The sequence below is a fragment of the Nanorana parkeri genome, unplaced genomic scaffold (assembly GCF_000935625.1).
Source record: "Nanorana parkeri isolate BGI_ZX_2015 unplaced genomic scaffold, ASM93562v1 scaffold511, whole genome shotgun sequence".
Taxonomy (NCBI): Eukaryota; Metazoa; Chordata; class Amphibia; order Anura; family Dicroglossidae; genus Nanorana; species Nanorana parkeri.
Window position 1 is genome coordinate 434,159 of NW_017306779.1, and position 17,390 is coordinate 451,548.

Here is a 17,390-nt window from a genome sequence, read left to right on the forward strand (position 1 = left end):
ATAATAATAATAATAATATACCTCGACAAGTTCATTGGTCCACATTGATGTATTCAGTTTTAAACTGTGTACCTTTGAAATTTTGCTTCCTAATGCTCTGTGTTGACCTGTCAATATAAAGAACACCATTGATAGATTGATTCATTCTTCCATTTCCATTCTAAAGCAGCTAGAGTGTGTCTAAAAGCCCATGCTGCCTCCAACATAAGCCTTACATTGTTGGCAGTGAAAGAATTATTGTTTTCCTCCCATTGTCAGCATTTTTTGTAAAAATGTTTTACATTATTGGATATCATAGCTGCGTATCTGGGGCTAGAGATGATGAAAAAGACAGCTGGTTCTCTATGGATAAGTTAACCTAGAACTGATCACTAGAAAAGTAGGGCAAACTAGAGTAGTAGGCCCTAGTAGGTGGCCTGAAAGTACACAGTATGCTAGACCATCAACAAAAATACCCAAACTGGATGGACAGCAACAATGAAGATCTAGCCGGATTGCACTGAAAGACTGGGGCTTTTTATTATACATAGAAATGTTTTACTGACAGTCAGGAATGAAATGTATGGGTGGGTGGGTGTTATCCAAGCACCTCAAATACCACAGGCAGGGATAGGCAAACTCCAGTCATCCAGCTGTGGTGAAATTAGACTATGCCCTTGATCATAGTCTGTGTTGGCTGTACATAAATGTGGACTTGCATGCGTGCTATAGACAGGTAGAAATAGACTGACACCTTTAGCCAAATGCATGAAATACATCAAAATAAAACTATTCAAAAGACCCTAATAATTCAAAAGGCTTTAAATAAAGAGGTATTATTGAAAACCCTCTCCTAAAGTAATAGGAGATTAAAGTAAAATAATGGTAAGTACAAGAACACCCCAAATTACACAAAAGGTTAAGTTAAAAAAAAATAAACACTCACCAACTAAAATGCTTAAAAATACGAAGTTATACAAAGAAAATGTAATAAAGTTATTGAAACAAAGTACAGTGATGAATGGTTACAGCAAATAAAACTGGAATATTTTATTCCATAGGATATTTGATACCTTAAAGCTAAGACTAATATTTTCTGCAGTATTATCACTGGTACTATCTGTGTTTTTTTCCTCGGTATTATAAAAGCTGTGATATGAAGCATAGACAGTTGGGAAGAATGGTGTCAGCCCTGGCCAGTTTTCTTTTCCTAAACTACTTATATCCCCCCTACCCTATTCTCCACAACATGGATACAAATTATTATGTAGCACTGGCTAGTAGCTCAGGACTTGAAATTTTGAGCCCTGCCCTAGATAACTACTGGCAAGGCTAAGGAGGGCTAAATAGACCCCTTGTGATAACACAAGAAGTATATAAGGGCAGCTTAAGGGATTGGTATTGGCATATTTTCTCCTAATTGGCAGTTGTTTCTGCAAGTCATGAAAGAGCTGGGCTCCATGGGGGTTTGCAAGATTGAGTACTGATGATGTAGGGGGAGTAAAAGGGAAACTTGAAAAGCAAAGAGCTGTTGTTTTTCTAGTTATTTAATTCAGAGAGAGAACAGTGGAAATGAGAGCAGTGCAAGATTCTTTACTCCTGTCCTAGCTGAACATGACCAGTTGTACAGTTCCCCTGGGAATGTTAATATATATACTTTCCAGAGACAGAGCACTGGTGACAAGGGGAACCCTTACCACGTTGTTATTGCAACAAAGGGCGTAGTGTGTACCTGAGATATTTCATGTTAAAAAAATGTGGTAAAACAAATCCAATGTGAAATTGCTATGCAACATTCAAATTGGATACAGATTGACTTTCATTCTTGAACTTATATTATTATGAGTAAAGGTAATTTTTCTATCACAAACAATACCATCTGGACATTCTGTTGATCCTGCAACAATGAATTTGGGACCAAGGAAATGGGTCTAGCTGAAATGTATAATTGCGGGGGTAGTACAATGAACTAGAGGGGCAGTGCAAGGTGGATGAACTTGAACTAGACTTGAGGAATGTTCTGTGTCTGCATCAAGTGATTTGGAGTGATGGTTCACACATTCTTGATGTCGCTGCCTCCAACCATGAGGGAGAGTTCCTCAGAGTCCAAATGAGGGAGTTGAAGAACAAGCTGATTGAAGACCTCTGTGTCTGGAAATTGACTTGGTAAGGTAGAAGTGCCCCCTGTGACCATGCCTGAAAGGAGAGCCACTGAGTTCTGTGTAAGGTCTTCAACCTCTTAGAACTGTGTTTGAGTAAGTTTCGCCCAACTGTGCACAAAAGACAGGACAGATTTGAATTTCTAACATCAGTATTTTTTTCTGCACTGATCAAAACAGATATAACAAAACACTTGTTACTTGTTTGTTACTCTCCTATATAATCATAACTGACGCATGTACGGGCATTGTATTTGCTTCAAGTATAGATTCTGCAGAGAGAATTAAAGTGAACTTGTAGCCAGGATAGGTATTCATGTATTTACATATTCTTAGCAATCAGTAAATTAGCTCTAAAGCAAATCCTACTTGACCTCTGTAGCTGAAGGCACTGTGGAACAATTCCTCCTCTTATTCTGCCCATACAGTGGTCGAATTTGGACCAGTGTGTTGCCATGTTGGGACAACGCCAAGCAATGTAAGCTGAGCTGCTGAGAGAACGGCTTGAACATATTCAGTGCTCCTGCTTTGAACTTTGGTAATTCAATAGGGGATTAAGCAGTACAGAGATAATACAATCAGATTGCAATGTATATAGACTTCTTAAGAGAAGCTGGCTTATTCAAAACCACAGAAAACTGTTCTACTGAAATTGCAGAGTTATAGCACCAAGACCTTTATGAAATGGGCTATTATGGGGGCAATCATACAAATACTTGTAATTATATTTACAACTTTATTATTTGTTCGATTCTTTTTCTGATATATGAAATTTTTCTAGCTTTGACATGGAAAAAAGTGCAAGGTTAAAATGTTGTTGACCTTTTGTTTATGAAAGATTAAACAGTTTAATACAACTAGAGACATATGCATCTAAATCAGAGTCCACTGCAGGTCGTATTCAGAAGCCACGTACTCTAACCTCATCCTGCTTTTCAGCCTTTACTGCTGTTTTAACACCTAAAACCTGACCTGAAACCTCCAGCACGTACATAATTCATTACTACTGTAAAGCAGAGAGTTATAATTTTACCTCAGGGGCAGGGCCCTCCTTACCATCTTGTCTTGTCTTGAATTGTATTGTAACTGTAATGTCTTCCTTATATTGTAAAGCGCTAATAATAATAATTTACAAATAATAGCAATAATAGTTGCGAGGAAGGGAGCAGACTAATTAGGCTCTACAGAAACATATTCATAAAATAAATAGAACACAGAATTGTACTTTTTTCCTTTGCTGGTAGTAGCAGAAGATAAAAGCTCCACATTGTTAAATCTAAAGCCAAAACGATTTTATGTTTTCGTTTTGCAATAATCATGGAAGGGTTAAAATTCCTGTCAGGTTTTTACTGTGGCCTGTGTTCTTGCTGGGGGATTGACCCTCCCAATACGCACAGTTAAGGAAATGTAAAGGCATAACCCATATTCAACCCCCCAAAACACTTTCCCCTAAAGAGCAAGCCCCAGTTTTTCTGAAACAGGCTTTATTACTCCCTGTGACATCATCAACAGCAAGGTTAAACTCTGAAAAGGGCAGCTGCTAGCAGGAGGATAAAGAAGGGTGCCCTACATCAGTTCATATTGATGTATACTCCCCCACACCCCAGAACGTCATCTCCCAGGAGCCCTTTCAGTGTGTGAGCAGGTTCATGGGACTCAGGACAGAAGCATTGTTTTGCTGTCAAAAAAAATCGATGTATGCATGTGAAGAGTGACAGAGTATGGTGGGGAAATGTGAAGTTCTAGCATAGGAGAACTCAGGCAGGGCTTAAAAAACTGCTGGAATTGCAGAGCAGCAGAGGTAGGGCTGACAACCCACAACAGGAAGTTAGGAGTGCACTGGGATCCTGACAGGATCACCAGGTATTCTTCTGTACTGTACTGTGCTATACTTCTGTACAAAGCGCTGCACAAACTGTTGGCACTATATAAATCCTGTATAATAATATTTGCAGTATTTGTAAAGTGATAAAAAATGGAGAAATGTGCATGTGTTGCAGAGATGTACTTCAAATGTTTTATTTGTTTGTTTTTTTAATGTTAGCCAGACATAAACTTGACACATTCATAAATACAGACATATATGTTCTTTTTGTTAAAATGCATGTACAAACCGAGAATCTTAGGATTCTACCCCTAAGAAAACACAAACATTAAATAGAAAGCATTTAGTGCTCACACCTGTTGCATAAATACATTGATTTGGGAACATCAGAGTATTTTGTTCTGCGTATGAAATATTCAGTGGCATATGACAAGCTAACATTTCACATTGTCTGTGGAAAGTCTGCTATGTAATTCACTTTTCTTTCACCCAGCCTATTAGGCGATCTCACATCTGTTCTCTGCTTACAGCTTCCACATAGTGACAGTTTGTACAGCTGTAAAATTGCCGTTTTATGTTAAGTCTGAAATCTCTAACTGAATGTAAACAGTGCTGTGCATACTGTACACAACGTGATTTGTGACTTAGCATCTTGAATATCATTACTAACACAAATATCATAAGTGGCTGCCTCCTTTATGGAATACTGTACAATGTTTGGAAGCGAGGAAGCGGGAGATTGTGTTTGGTATGTCAGCTTATTTTTTTATAACTGCCCAACATATTATCAGCTATAAAAGTATTAAGAAACTTATTCAGTAAAGCAGCAGTGATTATGTTCCAAGTGCAGTTTTGTTCCACCAGCTAGGATCAGAACATTTATTTAATGCTTGAGAGGTGTCAGTTTTGTTCTGATCAAAATCCTTTAACAACTTTATAACAAATAGGGGACTAATGATCTTGTTTTCAAGTCGCAGTATATTATTATTTACGATGCCACATCCAAATATCAAAATTCTCATAAAGTTAAAAACATTGAAATAGGACTTTTGAGGTATCCAAAGGATTGACTTATACAACTTATATTTATACAATAAAAACTAGGGATGCACAGATACTTTTCGAGTACCAGTGCAGATACTTGGCATTTTCATGAGAACTACCAGGGTTGCAGTGGTTGCAGCTGGGCCCTGGCTCTGGCACTCCACCACTGTCCTGAAATCATTAGTCTGTATTGTTTTAGAAAAACTGTCACATGACAACAAAAATGTATCAGTACTCGTACGTGTAAGTACTCGGCAAGTACCAGTACTCACAAAACTGGTATCTGTGCATCACTTTATTTATATTTATAAAAACAAAATCGTACATTAAAACAGAGATGTACAAATCCCGGGAGCTCCGTGTGCTCCTTACAAATGACAGCTGCCTCCTAATTTTTGAATTTTTCTCTAGTGTAGTCTTGGAGCTCAAAAGTATCGGTACATGTACTCGTACTTGTACCAAGTACTGTACTTGGTATCTGTGCAACCCTAATAAAAACACAAACTTTATTTACATTTACAAAACTATGCAACTGACATACAAAATTACTTTGATATGCATATCATTTTTTTCCCTCTTAACATGGATTAAATGAGAAGATGTATCTTATATTCTTTGCAAAGATCTGCTTCTTCAGGAGATGGCCACCCTTAATCTAAAATAAATCATTTTATAGTAATAAACATATCCTTTAAAAATCATATTTAAAAGCTACATTGATTACTATGAATATAGGGGACTATTTATAAACAATTTAGAGAGCCAATTGTCTTGCCAATCTCTTTTAATGTTTGTTCTGTACAAATAGAGGAAAAATGTAGCGTTCTTAGTAGGGATGTCCCGGTACCACTTTTTTAAGACCAAGTACAAGTATAAGTACTGTCCCTCATGTACTTGCCGATACCAATTACCGATACTCTTTCTTAAAGGACCATGTGACATTTTTTCTAAAACAATACAGACGAATGATTTTAGGTACTAATATTGGTATTGGGACATTCTTAAAAGGTGAACTTTTCCCTATTATAATGTGATAACCTGCATGATAAGAAGATGGTGACATTGGCTCCAGTTAAGGCTAAGCTGACATTTCATATTAACTGCATAGTAAGTTTAATTATTACTTTAATTTAAACTTGCTGGATGAGTCATTACGACTGTATTAATAGCATAGGTAAGGTTTCCATTTGCCAGCATGATCAGAATGCAGTGTTTACACTGAGGAACACACATGGCAGTGTACAGAGAGGTCATGCTAGAGATCTGTCCCACTGACATGTATGAACTCACCAAGTATCATAAACACATGGATCGGATCTACACTGGATAGAATCCAGATCGCATACAGGAAAACACTGGCAACTTCCCATACATTAAACATGTCACATACATTGTACATGGTGTCCAATCAGCACTAAACCCATTCCACATGACAATAGCATTGTCTGAATTCCAACTCATTATGGGGAGGGGTGCTAATGCTAGATCCATCCCAAACTTCCCATTGTAGATAACACAGCAACTATACAGCAACCCCCTCCTGTGCAATCACTATCTGGATCGAAGTAAGTCCTGTCCACAGCTATCCCTATATCGCTGTGGCATGATTGCACAGGAGATCTCAAGGCACAATAGACAGCCCGAGCTTGTCTTCCTCCATTCCCTTCCCCCTCCGGGAGAGATGAGGCATCTAGCATGGCCACATAATAAGTCAGCCCAGCCACATAATAAATCAGCCCCGTGGTCTGCTGGTCTCTGCAGGCGGGTGCAGGGCTCCAGGGCTGTTCGGTGCTGTGCCTGTCTTTGGGGGCGCCAGGAAAGAGGAGAAGGATATGTGGGGCCAGACAGGCACTGTCAAAGACAGCTGTCTCAAGTCCCCAGCAGGCTGCCTGAAGTCCCCAGCAAGCGCAGGAATTCAAGCAGCCAAACTTCTTAAAACATTTAAAGGGCCAGTATCGGCCTTAAGAATCGGGGCATTTTCACAAGTACTTGTGTGAAAATGCCCAGTATCGACACCGATACTAGTATCGGTATCGGTACAGCCCTAGTTCTTAGTATATTTGCTTTTCAGGTGGAATGTATCATTCAGAAAACACTGCAGTATGGCCACTGGATCAAGCTGAGGAGCACAGGAAATAAATGCTTAATTCTGATTGATTGTTTTGGATTGCCTCTAAATAAGACTGTATGGGATTTCAAAGTGTACATTAAAAACACTGTTACTGTATATTTTATTTCAATATAGGCTTTATTCCTGTACATCTTATACTTTCATATTTCAAATTATTTATATTTGTAGCTTGACATCACAGTTGAGGCATTGAAGAAACAGCTGGACCTACCTGTCTAAGGATTTGTAATTCTGGTACCTGTATCACCTGTCAGCCTATTGGACAGGACATGAATCGGCAGTGTAATTATGTTAAAGTGACACTAAACTCAGTAGTTAAATCTCAAAAATGCATTCAAGTACCTTAACTATTTATACAAATGTTTCTTTTTTGTGTATCACTCTGCTGCAGATCCTCAAATCATCTTTGAATTGGTGCTGATATTTTAGGATGGCTCCTTTCCCTTGCAGGGTCATATGAAGCCACCCTTGTGTGTGCTAGGGAGCTGAGTGTGCCTCTGCAAACATACAGACACAGCAGAGCAATCCAGTCCTCTGCTCCTTGAACCCCTCTCTCCCCTTCTCCATGCTAGTAAATGGACAGCTGCTGGAGAATGTGCTGTCCCTTTTGATCTTGTACTGGACAGGAAGTTCAGGGAAACAGAGCTGAGAGAGTTGGAGCTGTTCGGAAACATGATGACTGCAAGCACTTGGGCAAAATTGTAAAGACATACTTTGTTGGGCAATGTATATTTGTTTGATCTGGATTCATTATTGAAAAAAGGTTTGAGAGTTTAATACTACTTTAAATATTTTTCCAATGGGCTGGCAGGTGCTAGAGGAAACTAGAAAGCTAAAACGAAAAGTTGTTGTCACTTGCCTGCCAAAAAAAAAAATCACAAAAAATGTTTTCCTTTGTTGAGGCAATGAGCTTCCCATGAGAAAATGCACCAAAAAATATTCCCTTTGTTGATGTCATTAGTTTTTCACAAGAAAATTCACAAAAATATGTTTCCTTTGCTGAGGCTGTGGGCTTTTCTGTGCATAACAGGCAATTGCAGTCACGTTAAGGCAATTGCAGCAGCCAATTCATCATGTACCTATGGGGTCTTTCTCTGTATTTAGTTTACATATTGCAAAATATAAAGTAGAATGATAAAAAAAAAAACACAGCAAAGCACTTAACCTTCCTGGCAGTAATCCCGAGTGTGGCTTGGGGTTAATTTTAAGTACCAAAAGCGGTAACCCCAAGCCCCACTCGGGATTACCCTGTAGTGACAATTACCTTGTCCCTACGAGCCCCTGGTGTCCTCCCGCTGTGTCCTCTGGCCAATGCCGGCATCCGTCTTCCAGGTTCCTTCCCTGCGAGCGCCGGCGTCGCAGGGGGGCGGAACTGACTGGAAATTCAAAAGTGAAACATGACATACACACAATACTTTGTGTGTATCTGTTATAATTACATTACTGTATCAAACCATTTCAGTTTTGTCCCTAAAGCTTTGTCCAGGGCCCTGCCTGCACTTTTACCCGTTCTTTCTGCCTGGAAATTTGAGAACATATATGGCATCCAAAAATATTGCACCCTTGTTTGGACAAATTTCATTTTTGTGAAGTGAGCCGAACACTGAAGTGAGCCGAACACTGAAATCAGCCATACATCGGCTTGCTTCAAAAAAAGTAAATAGAAAACGATTGTGCGGAGCTAGCAGTGACAGCTAGCTCCGCCCAATAGTTTTCTATTGTCCGGCGGCTCTGCTGCCGTCAAAAAAAATAAAAGAAAAAAAAACTCTCCGGGCGCTCTGGGAGCCTCCCGCCCCCGGCCGCCAAGCAGAGAAACACTGCTTTTTCTTTTTTTTTTCTTTATTCTGACACGGAGCAATGTCAGAATAGAAAAAAAAAAAAGAATTTTCCCATTGAAAAGCATTGGGACATTACTATTGGCTATTGCAAATTGCAATAGCCAATAGTAAACTAGCATTGTACCCGCCCTCTGCTGATGGAGAACTGCAGCAGAGGGCGGGTACAATGCTAGTTTACTATTGGCTATTGCAAATTGAAATAGCCAATAGGAATGAAGCAATGCATTCCAATGGCATTTTTTTTTCTATTCTGACATCGCTCCGTGTCAGCATAAAGAAAAAAAAAGAAACAGCAGTGTTTCTCTCCTTGGCGGCCAGGAGCGGGCGACCTGGGGCCGAAGCTAGCCGAAGGATCGGCTAGATCCTTCGGCAGCTTCGTGAATAGACCCCTTAGCCTTGTCTCCCCCGTTGGTAAGTTCCTGACCTAGAAGAAGCATATGCATATCAGGTGTCCCATGTTTGTTCTGGGTCACAGACTGTTAAAAAAAGCAAAGACAAGGATTTCAGTTTTGGAGCAATCAACTTTAAAACCAAGTTAGCACTGGCAGTTTCCTTATGTCTGTGCTGACAGAGCCCTTTTACATTCATTCCAGTTGCTATGTACTCTTCAGCAAACTTGGAATAAGGGTATGTGTGTGAATCATGCTAGCTTCTCTCTTGCAGCAATCCTTACATTAAAAAATCCCTCTGTGTTCCCGTAATTTGTCACTTTTTTCAGTGAAGGATTTTCTGCTTGACAGTGTTACAGAAGCGATACATACTTAATCAGAAAGGATGAACAGGGAAATGCTAAAACATATAAAAATTGCATTAAGCAACACAAAGCTGAATCATAATATTCATTTACCTGCACAACTCCGGCAAATAACAACCCCTAAGTTGATAGATGCACAGTCAGGGTTTGAAGCACGACAGTCTGCACAACTCCTGTTCGATTCATTGAACCAAATCTTTTCAGCTACTTCAAAATCAGCTACTGTCTCTGCTATTGATTGTTCTAATGTTTCAATCCAGTCTTGCTTTTCTCTTTCCGAGTCTGCTGTAAAGCTAAAGAAATTGAACTTTTTATGTGAATGAGTTTATTTCTTTTGTTTGTATTGGTATGACACGAAAAAGTGGAGGAAAAAAAGCTAAATCTGACAAATTCCAAACTCCAAAAATGGGCTGGACAAAATTATTGGCACCCTCAATTAATATTTGGTATTGCAGCCCTTGGAAAAAATAACTGAAATCAATCACTCCCTGTAACCATTTCTTTTCAATGAGTTTCTTAGACCTCTCTACAGGAATTTTGGAGCACTCTTCTTTCACCAACTGCTCCAGGTCTCTCAGATTGGAAGGGTTCCTTTTCCCAACTGCTGTTTTGAGATCTCTCCACAGGGGATCTATAGGATTCAGACCTGGACTCATTGCTGGCTTTGTCTGAATCTATTTCTGGGTGCTTTTTGACATGTGCTTTGGGTCATTGTCCTGCTGTAAGACCCATGACCTCTGATGGAGACCCAACTTTCTGACACTGGGTCCTACATGGCACCCCAGAATTCTTTGGTAGTCTTCAGATTTCATAATGCCATGCACACCGTCAAGACTTTCAGTGCTTGAAGCAGCAAAGCAACCCCAAAACATAAGTGGACCTCAACCATAGTTGACTGTTGGGAATGCATTTTTTTCTTTAACCAGTTGACATCCGCAGTGTTAAACCCCCTTCCCATCCAGGCCATTTTTCAGTATTCAGCGCTGCAGTACTTTGACAGACATTTATTCCGTCATGCAACGCTGTACTGAAATGAATTGTATAAACTTTTTTGGTGACAGATAGAGCTTTCTTTTGGTGGTATTTATTCACCACTGGGGTTTTTATTTTTTACTATATTAATATACTATATTGAGGAAAAATTACCGAAATTAAAAAAAAACAGTTTCCCCTATATTAAATGATAAAACATTTATTATTACCCAATTTTTTGGTAAAATATAAAAGACGGGGTCACGTCCGGTAAAAAGACACCAAACATGTCAAGCCTTAAAATTGCGTGCAAAACCTCAAAAAACAATAATACCCAAAATTGGCCATAGGCGACGCTTTAAAAGCTTTTTACCGCTCATCAGTTTAGTGTTATCAGTGATTGATGGCCCTAAAATGATTGCTCTCACTGCGACGGTCGCGTCGATATGTAACGTGTGTAGCACAATTGTCACCGGAGGGAGGTCAGCAAGGAGCTGATCTCCCTTCCTCTTCCACCTGACGCCCTCCGAGCCGGTCCCAGGCCGCAGATGGGGCAGCACATATGGATGATCGGCGGGCTATGGAGGCGCCGATCGTCTATATGTGAAACACCCGGTAACGGGTGTTTGCATTGGTCGGGTCTTTTCTGCCCGTGCGTGCCCACTAAGGGGCGCGTGCAAGCAGAAAAGAAATGCCGTCTGGAGACGGCAACCCGCCAATGCTGCAGTGCTGTCCGTCCGTTGTATTACGGGCGGACGGCAAGTGGTTAAAGACCATTTCTTTTTTTGAAAATAGTAGAATGATGGGCTATATCAAAAAGCTGTCATTTTGTTTCATCTGTCCACAGCATATTCTCCCAAAAGGATTTTGGCTTCCTTAGGTAAGTTTTGGAAAACTCCAATCTGGTTTTTTTATGTTTCTGTGTCAGCAGTGGAATCCTCCTGGGACTCCTACCATAGCATCCCTTTTCATTCAAATGTTGACATGTAGTGTGAGCTGACACCATTGTGCTCTGTGCCTGAAGGCCAGCTTGCATTTGTCTGGAAGTTGATTGAGGGTCTTTATCCACCATTCAGACAACCATTCAGAGGGTCTCTATCCACCATTCAGACAATCCTTCGTTGCAATCTTTGATCAATTGTCAATCTCTTTCGTCCATGTCCAAGGAGATTAGCTACAGTGCCATGTGCTGTAAACGTCTTGACAATTTTGCACACAGTGGACATAGGAACATTAAGATCTCTGAAAATGGACTTGTAACCTTGAGATTGTCCATGCTTTTCCACAAAATTGTAATGCAATTATTTCTTGCAATTTGGAGAAGGTGACAATCATTTTGTCCAATCCATTTTTGGAGTTTTGCATAGAATGTGTCAGATTTGACTTTTTTTTCCTCTACTTTTATGTGTCATACCAATACAAACAAGAGAAATAAACATGAGAATGCCTACACATTTGTAATTGCAACACATTTATGTTTGAAATCTGACAGAAATGCAGAGGTGCCAATACTTTTGGCCATAACTGTAGTATATATATAGATATATATAGATATAGATATATATCTATATCTATATATATCTATATATATAAAGCCTTGAAATTACTTAGCTACTGGAAACCAGAAATATGATCATGGTTCATTAGTGTCATCTAATAAGTTGAACCAAAGAGCTAAGAAAGACAGTTACTCTATGGCAAGAAGTCTGTGACATATGCATTGTCGCACAGTGCAAGGACATCCTTGCTCGAGAAATTGTAACAACATAGTATCCTACAGTGGACCTGTGCACACGCCATCGTTTTCTGAGCTAAGCTTGGATCAACTAACTAGTGTCCTAATGTATGCACCACATACACCTAGGCAAGGTGAGTATTCCAGATGACAGACAATAATATAATTGGATATGTATATCTATTTGATGGATAACTGATGATTGTAGAAGGGAAGAGGGGAAGAATGAGGACTAATAAATGTATGGGTGCTGGTAGTAAACATCTTAAGCAGATACACGTGTGTGTGTGTGTTGCAACTTGATTTTTCTATAGAAGATGGGTTTCCAATATTTGGCCAGTATTTTTAACCTGCAGAATTATTGTGTTTTTACATGGTTTATTATTTGCTTATATACATAGTGATCATGTACACCTGGCAATAAAACAAAGGATTCCAAACTAGAGATCTTCACACTACATGAAATCCTGTACTAACACCCTAGAAGCAAAAGCAGCATCAATGGGACCAAAGCTGCCCACAACAGAAGCAGCGCTAGTCATTAAAAAACCTTGTTTTTTTTCTTTGTACATTTCTGCTATTTATTTTTAGTTCCTACCTCCCCTGATGTATTTTTGTTATATACATTAACCCATTCTCATTTGTTTACTAGTAAATCATCAGCATCATCTCAGTCGGATGTGGTTTGATGCTGGCTATCACACTTTGACTGACACTGCAGGCTGAATCATTGTTGGGTTGGGTCTGGATTCTAAAATATATCTGCATACTTAAATATATCTATTAAACAGCAATATTTGAATCTGCAAATGATTTGTATATAAAACATTATTCAACATGTGCTAATCAAGTTAATAATTCCTTGGGGGTCTTGGAAAAAAGATACACATAAAGGGTTCCACATAATACCATTAAAGTGGTTACCCCCTATGCCCTGCTGCTGTCTTCCCAATATTTTTATTGCAAATGACAACACTTTCTATTTGCATGGAGCTAGGCACACTGTCCTCACAAGTGCTTAGACTCCCTATATTGCAAGGTAGGATGGGGAGAGAGTGTGCACATTTGCACTCAACATTGAAGGTTTTAGGAGGAAATAAATATTGGTGAGGTACTGTACGCAAGCATTCTCAAGGTAGTATGTATGTGGCTTTAGAGTGCCTTCTACGAAGCTGTAGTTATTTTGCTTTCTTTTGTTAGCATATGACAGATTTGTGTTAAATGTTGTATCATAATATAGTAATAATATAATATTATTACTGTAGTAAATCTGGATTTATTTACAGAATGTATTCTTACCAAAAATTTCTAAAAGGAGTGGTGACCTCAAAACTTTTCCGATCAGCATTTTTTAAAGTGGTCATAGTCATTGTAATATCAGTGATGACAATCCCAGCATTATATTCCTAAGAAAATGAAAAAAAACACAATCAAATATTCAGTCTGCAAAAATAATATTGTGCATTATATCAATAAATATATATAGAACATGAAATATATATAGAAAATACATCTTGGCAATATAGTTAAAATCTAACTTCCCTTCCTTAAAGTACTATTTCATATGCACCGAGCTATAGAAAAGTATTAAACCCAAAGTTGGATGCCTAAATCCGAACTTCAGGCAGATAGAAAAGACACAAAGTAATGCAGTTTTCTGTATTGGATAATATATAATTAAATATATTAGCTAAAATGCAAACAGTGTAAGTACCTGAATCTGACTTGATATTAACCTCTTGCAATTCCATGTACAGCAAAGCTCAGAAGGGAAAAGAGAGAAGCAGCACAAGGAGCCAATCAGATGTACTACAGTGCTCATGTGCTGACAAGGAGGGAATGTCGATTGGAGGACAGAGCTCATAATTCTGCTGCTTTCTTTTTTACTGTCTAATCACATCATAGGGACGGGGACAAGACCTTTATACAATATGTTACTTAAAGTGACACTTAACTTAGGAGTTAACTATTAACAAAAATGTAGCTTCTTTGTGTATCATTCGGCTATAGATCCTCAAATTTATGCTGACACTGTCCTTACTTCTGGAGGGTGGCTACGTCTGGAGGGTGGCTTCTGGAGGGTGGCTACTTTTGTTCCCCATGGTCCCTGTGTGTGTTGTAAAGTACAAGCTCGTTCCTGTGAGAAACTACAACCTATACATTTAGTTTATGAGTGGTGGCTACATGAATTCAGAGATGATTTGAGGATCTACAGACGGGTGATGCATAAATAATGTACAGTAGTGTCAATAGTTAAGGAACTTGAATACATTTTCAAGATTTAACTCCTGAGTTTACTGTTACTTGAACTGCAGCAGAGACAAAACAAATATTCTACTTTGCCCTAAAAGAACTGTTCTTCATGGAAGAGTTGTATACTGGATGTCTTAGAACTGGATGGACAGAGACACAAATTCTTTGACAGGTAAATTAGCTCTCTCCTAAGTATTTTCATCTGTTCATTTAGCTGTTTGTTTGGAGTTTATCTTAAATGAACAGAGATCTAATGCACAGTCCATGAAAACATAAAAGTAAAACCCTATCAACCATCAGCTGTATATACTTGAATACATACCTCATGTCACACGCGTCTATGATCCTTAAAAAGTGGATGTTGCAAGAAAATTGGCTAATATACTGTAATTGTTTTTTTTTTTTTTTTGCATAGATGCCACTTTGCAAGGCCTAGGTTTTATTCCTTACTGAGGTGAACGCTGACTGCAAGTATAGAGTATCTGTCACTGACAGAACTGCATTTGTGTCTGCTGGCCAACTACATTTTATTTTGTTCCACTTCATAACAACTTACATGAGTGAACTACTCTGCAAATCAGGTGAATTGAGAAACTGCAGATTTTTTTTATTCCTGTGGACTTGTAGATCCGTAGAGAGACATAAAATTCATAAATCATTGCTTGAATTTTTGAAATGCATGGCTCTCTGCAAATCACATTGGCTGAAAAATAAGCAAAGCTGTATTTCTGCTAATTGGATGATCAGCACTTAGATCAGATTAAGATAGTTTGATCATATTTTTCAATCATCTGCTATCCGGTGCCCTGTGACAGGTTCTGTACAACAAGTGATAAAAGGATTGCCCACGCTGCTGCATAAAATAACACCAGTGTAAGCATATATTCTTTCTATTCAGCAGTCATGCATCCGTCCACGGCATCAGTCACATGGCGGACCGGTTTACTGGACTGCAGAGAAACACATTTTCTGAACTTTGTCCCTAACTATTTTTTCCCCTTAAGCCTAAAATAGAACAGAGAGAAGAGATCATTCCAGTACAAACCACTGTCCCTTGAAATGTGAGGTACAAGCAGGCCTCACACTGATGAACTCAGCATGTATCTAGAGACCAGTCAAAAAAGACTTCAATGGTTTAAGAATGGCTTTTCTGATCAGATTATATCACCCTATTATTTCCTCCTCAGAAAGATTAAACAGACTGACCTAAAAAAAAAAAACTGGCTTGAGATTCTTTCCAGAGTCTTGCGCTCCGGAATTAGGCAGAAAGCAGCAACCTGACAGTCTGAAAAGGATTGAATGCCTGAGCCCAGTGTTATTGTCCCAGCAGAGGGATATTACCAGCCTTAACAAGAAACAAGTGATTTTTATCTAAACTGTGATTACACCAATTTAACATGAAAGAACAGTACGGTATGCTATATATGAATTAATTGCTATTGCCTCTGTAAAGTTTAGCTTCATGGTAAAACCAGTGATAAAGAGTTGCTAATGAACTGCTTACCCTGTTTTATTTATTTATTTGTTCATATTCCTGCAAGACAAAATTTGCCTTTGTCATTAAAGGGGAAAAAGGTATGAATTCCTGCTGCTGGTTGATTTCCAACTCTCTATGCAGCTAAGCGTTCTGGGAAAGAAATGCATCAACTTCCAAATGGGACTACATATAGAAGGTAGAAATATACCGGAGTATTGTTAAGTCTGGATTTAGTGATTACCAGAGCTTATGAGCAAATGTTGCAGAGGGCAAATGTGGATAAGTAAAAATAATGGAATCAGGTGATTGCGCAGGAAATGCAGGTCTCAGGAAATGAGCAATGCAGGTCTCTATAGGGAATAAGGGAAATTGGGAAAGGCTGACTCCCCTAGTTCTTAATATACTGTACAGTCATGATGAACTGTAAGTGCAGATGTTGGTGCAGGAGGGTGAATGTTTCAGTGAATAAGGAGAGATGCATGTACGGTGACTCATGGGTAAATCTGAAATATAAAGTTCTACTGAAATGTCCCAAGGCATCCATTCCATGCCCGATCAAAATGCTCAAGGCAAGTTTGGAAGCTGTTTTTGCTATCCTTTGTCTTCTTAAAATACCGGTTCCATGGTTGATAAGCTGATTCAAAGGGGTTGATTTACTAAAGGCAAGTAGGCTGTTCACTTTGCAAGGGAATTTTCATCTAGCTTAGTGAAAAAAATTTCCATTGCAAATAATACCCAATCAAATGCAAGGAGAATTAAAATAACAGTATTTTTAATTGCACATGATTGGATGATGCAAGTCAACAGAGCTTCACATTTTTCATTAAGCTAAGGGAAAATCCCCTTGCAAAATAAACAACCAATTTGACTTTTGTATATCAACTCCAATGACTTTATTACTTTTGGAGTCATTGATCTGGAAGAAGTAGGTAGACCAGGAGGTCTTACTCTGACTATCTCAATGTGCCTATTTGTTCCAGGTGATTGTCTCAAAATATTGGAGTCACAGTCAGGCAACAAGCAACAAGCTGAGGGCATGTGGCCCTAAATGAGATTTTGTGATTGGTCCTAGAAAAATTTAAGCAAGAAGAATGTCCTAAATTTTACAGGAAACCGTTACAGAGAAAAATATGAAGGCTCCCATTGCTGACCTTCTTCTGATAATGTTTGTGTGTATATATATATATATATATATATATATATATATCAGGGCTAAAAATTTC

The 17,390-nt window shown here is 38.8% G+C and overlaps 1 protein-coding gene across 1 annotated transcript in view; it reads right to left on the reverse strand.

The window, feature by feature from the left end:
* ARAP2 (ArfGAP with RhoGAP domain, ankyrin repeat and PH domain 2) overlaps positions 1 to 17,390 on the reverse strand; it is a 235,860-nt gene that overhangs the window by 151,315 nt on the left and 67,155 nt on the right. Inside the window, exons 9-11 of the mRNA XM_018561260.1 lie at positions 13,737 to 13,843; positions 9,824 to 10,023; positions 22 to 107 (exon numbers count right to left, since the gene is read on the reverse strand). Of these exons, the coding sequence (XP_018416762.1) occupies positions 22 to 107; positions 9,824 to 10,023; positions 13,737 to 13,843 (393 nt within the window). The remainder of the gene's footprint in view (positions 1 to 21; positions 108 to 9,823; positions 10,024 to 13,736; positions 13,844 to 17,390) is intronic.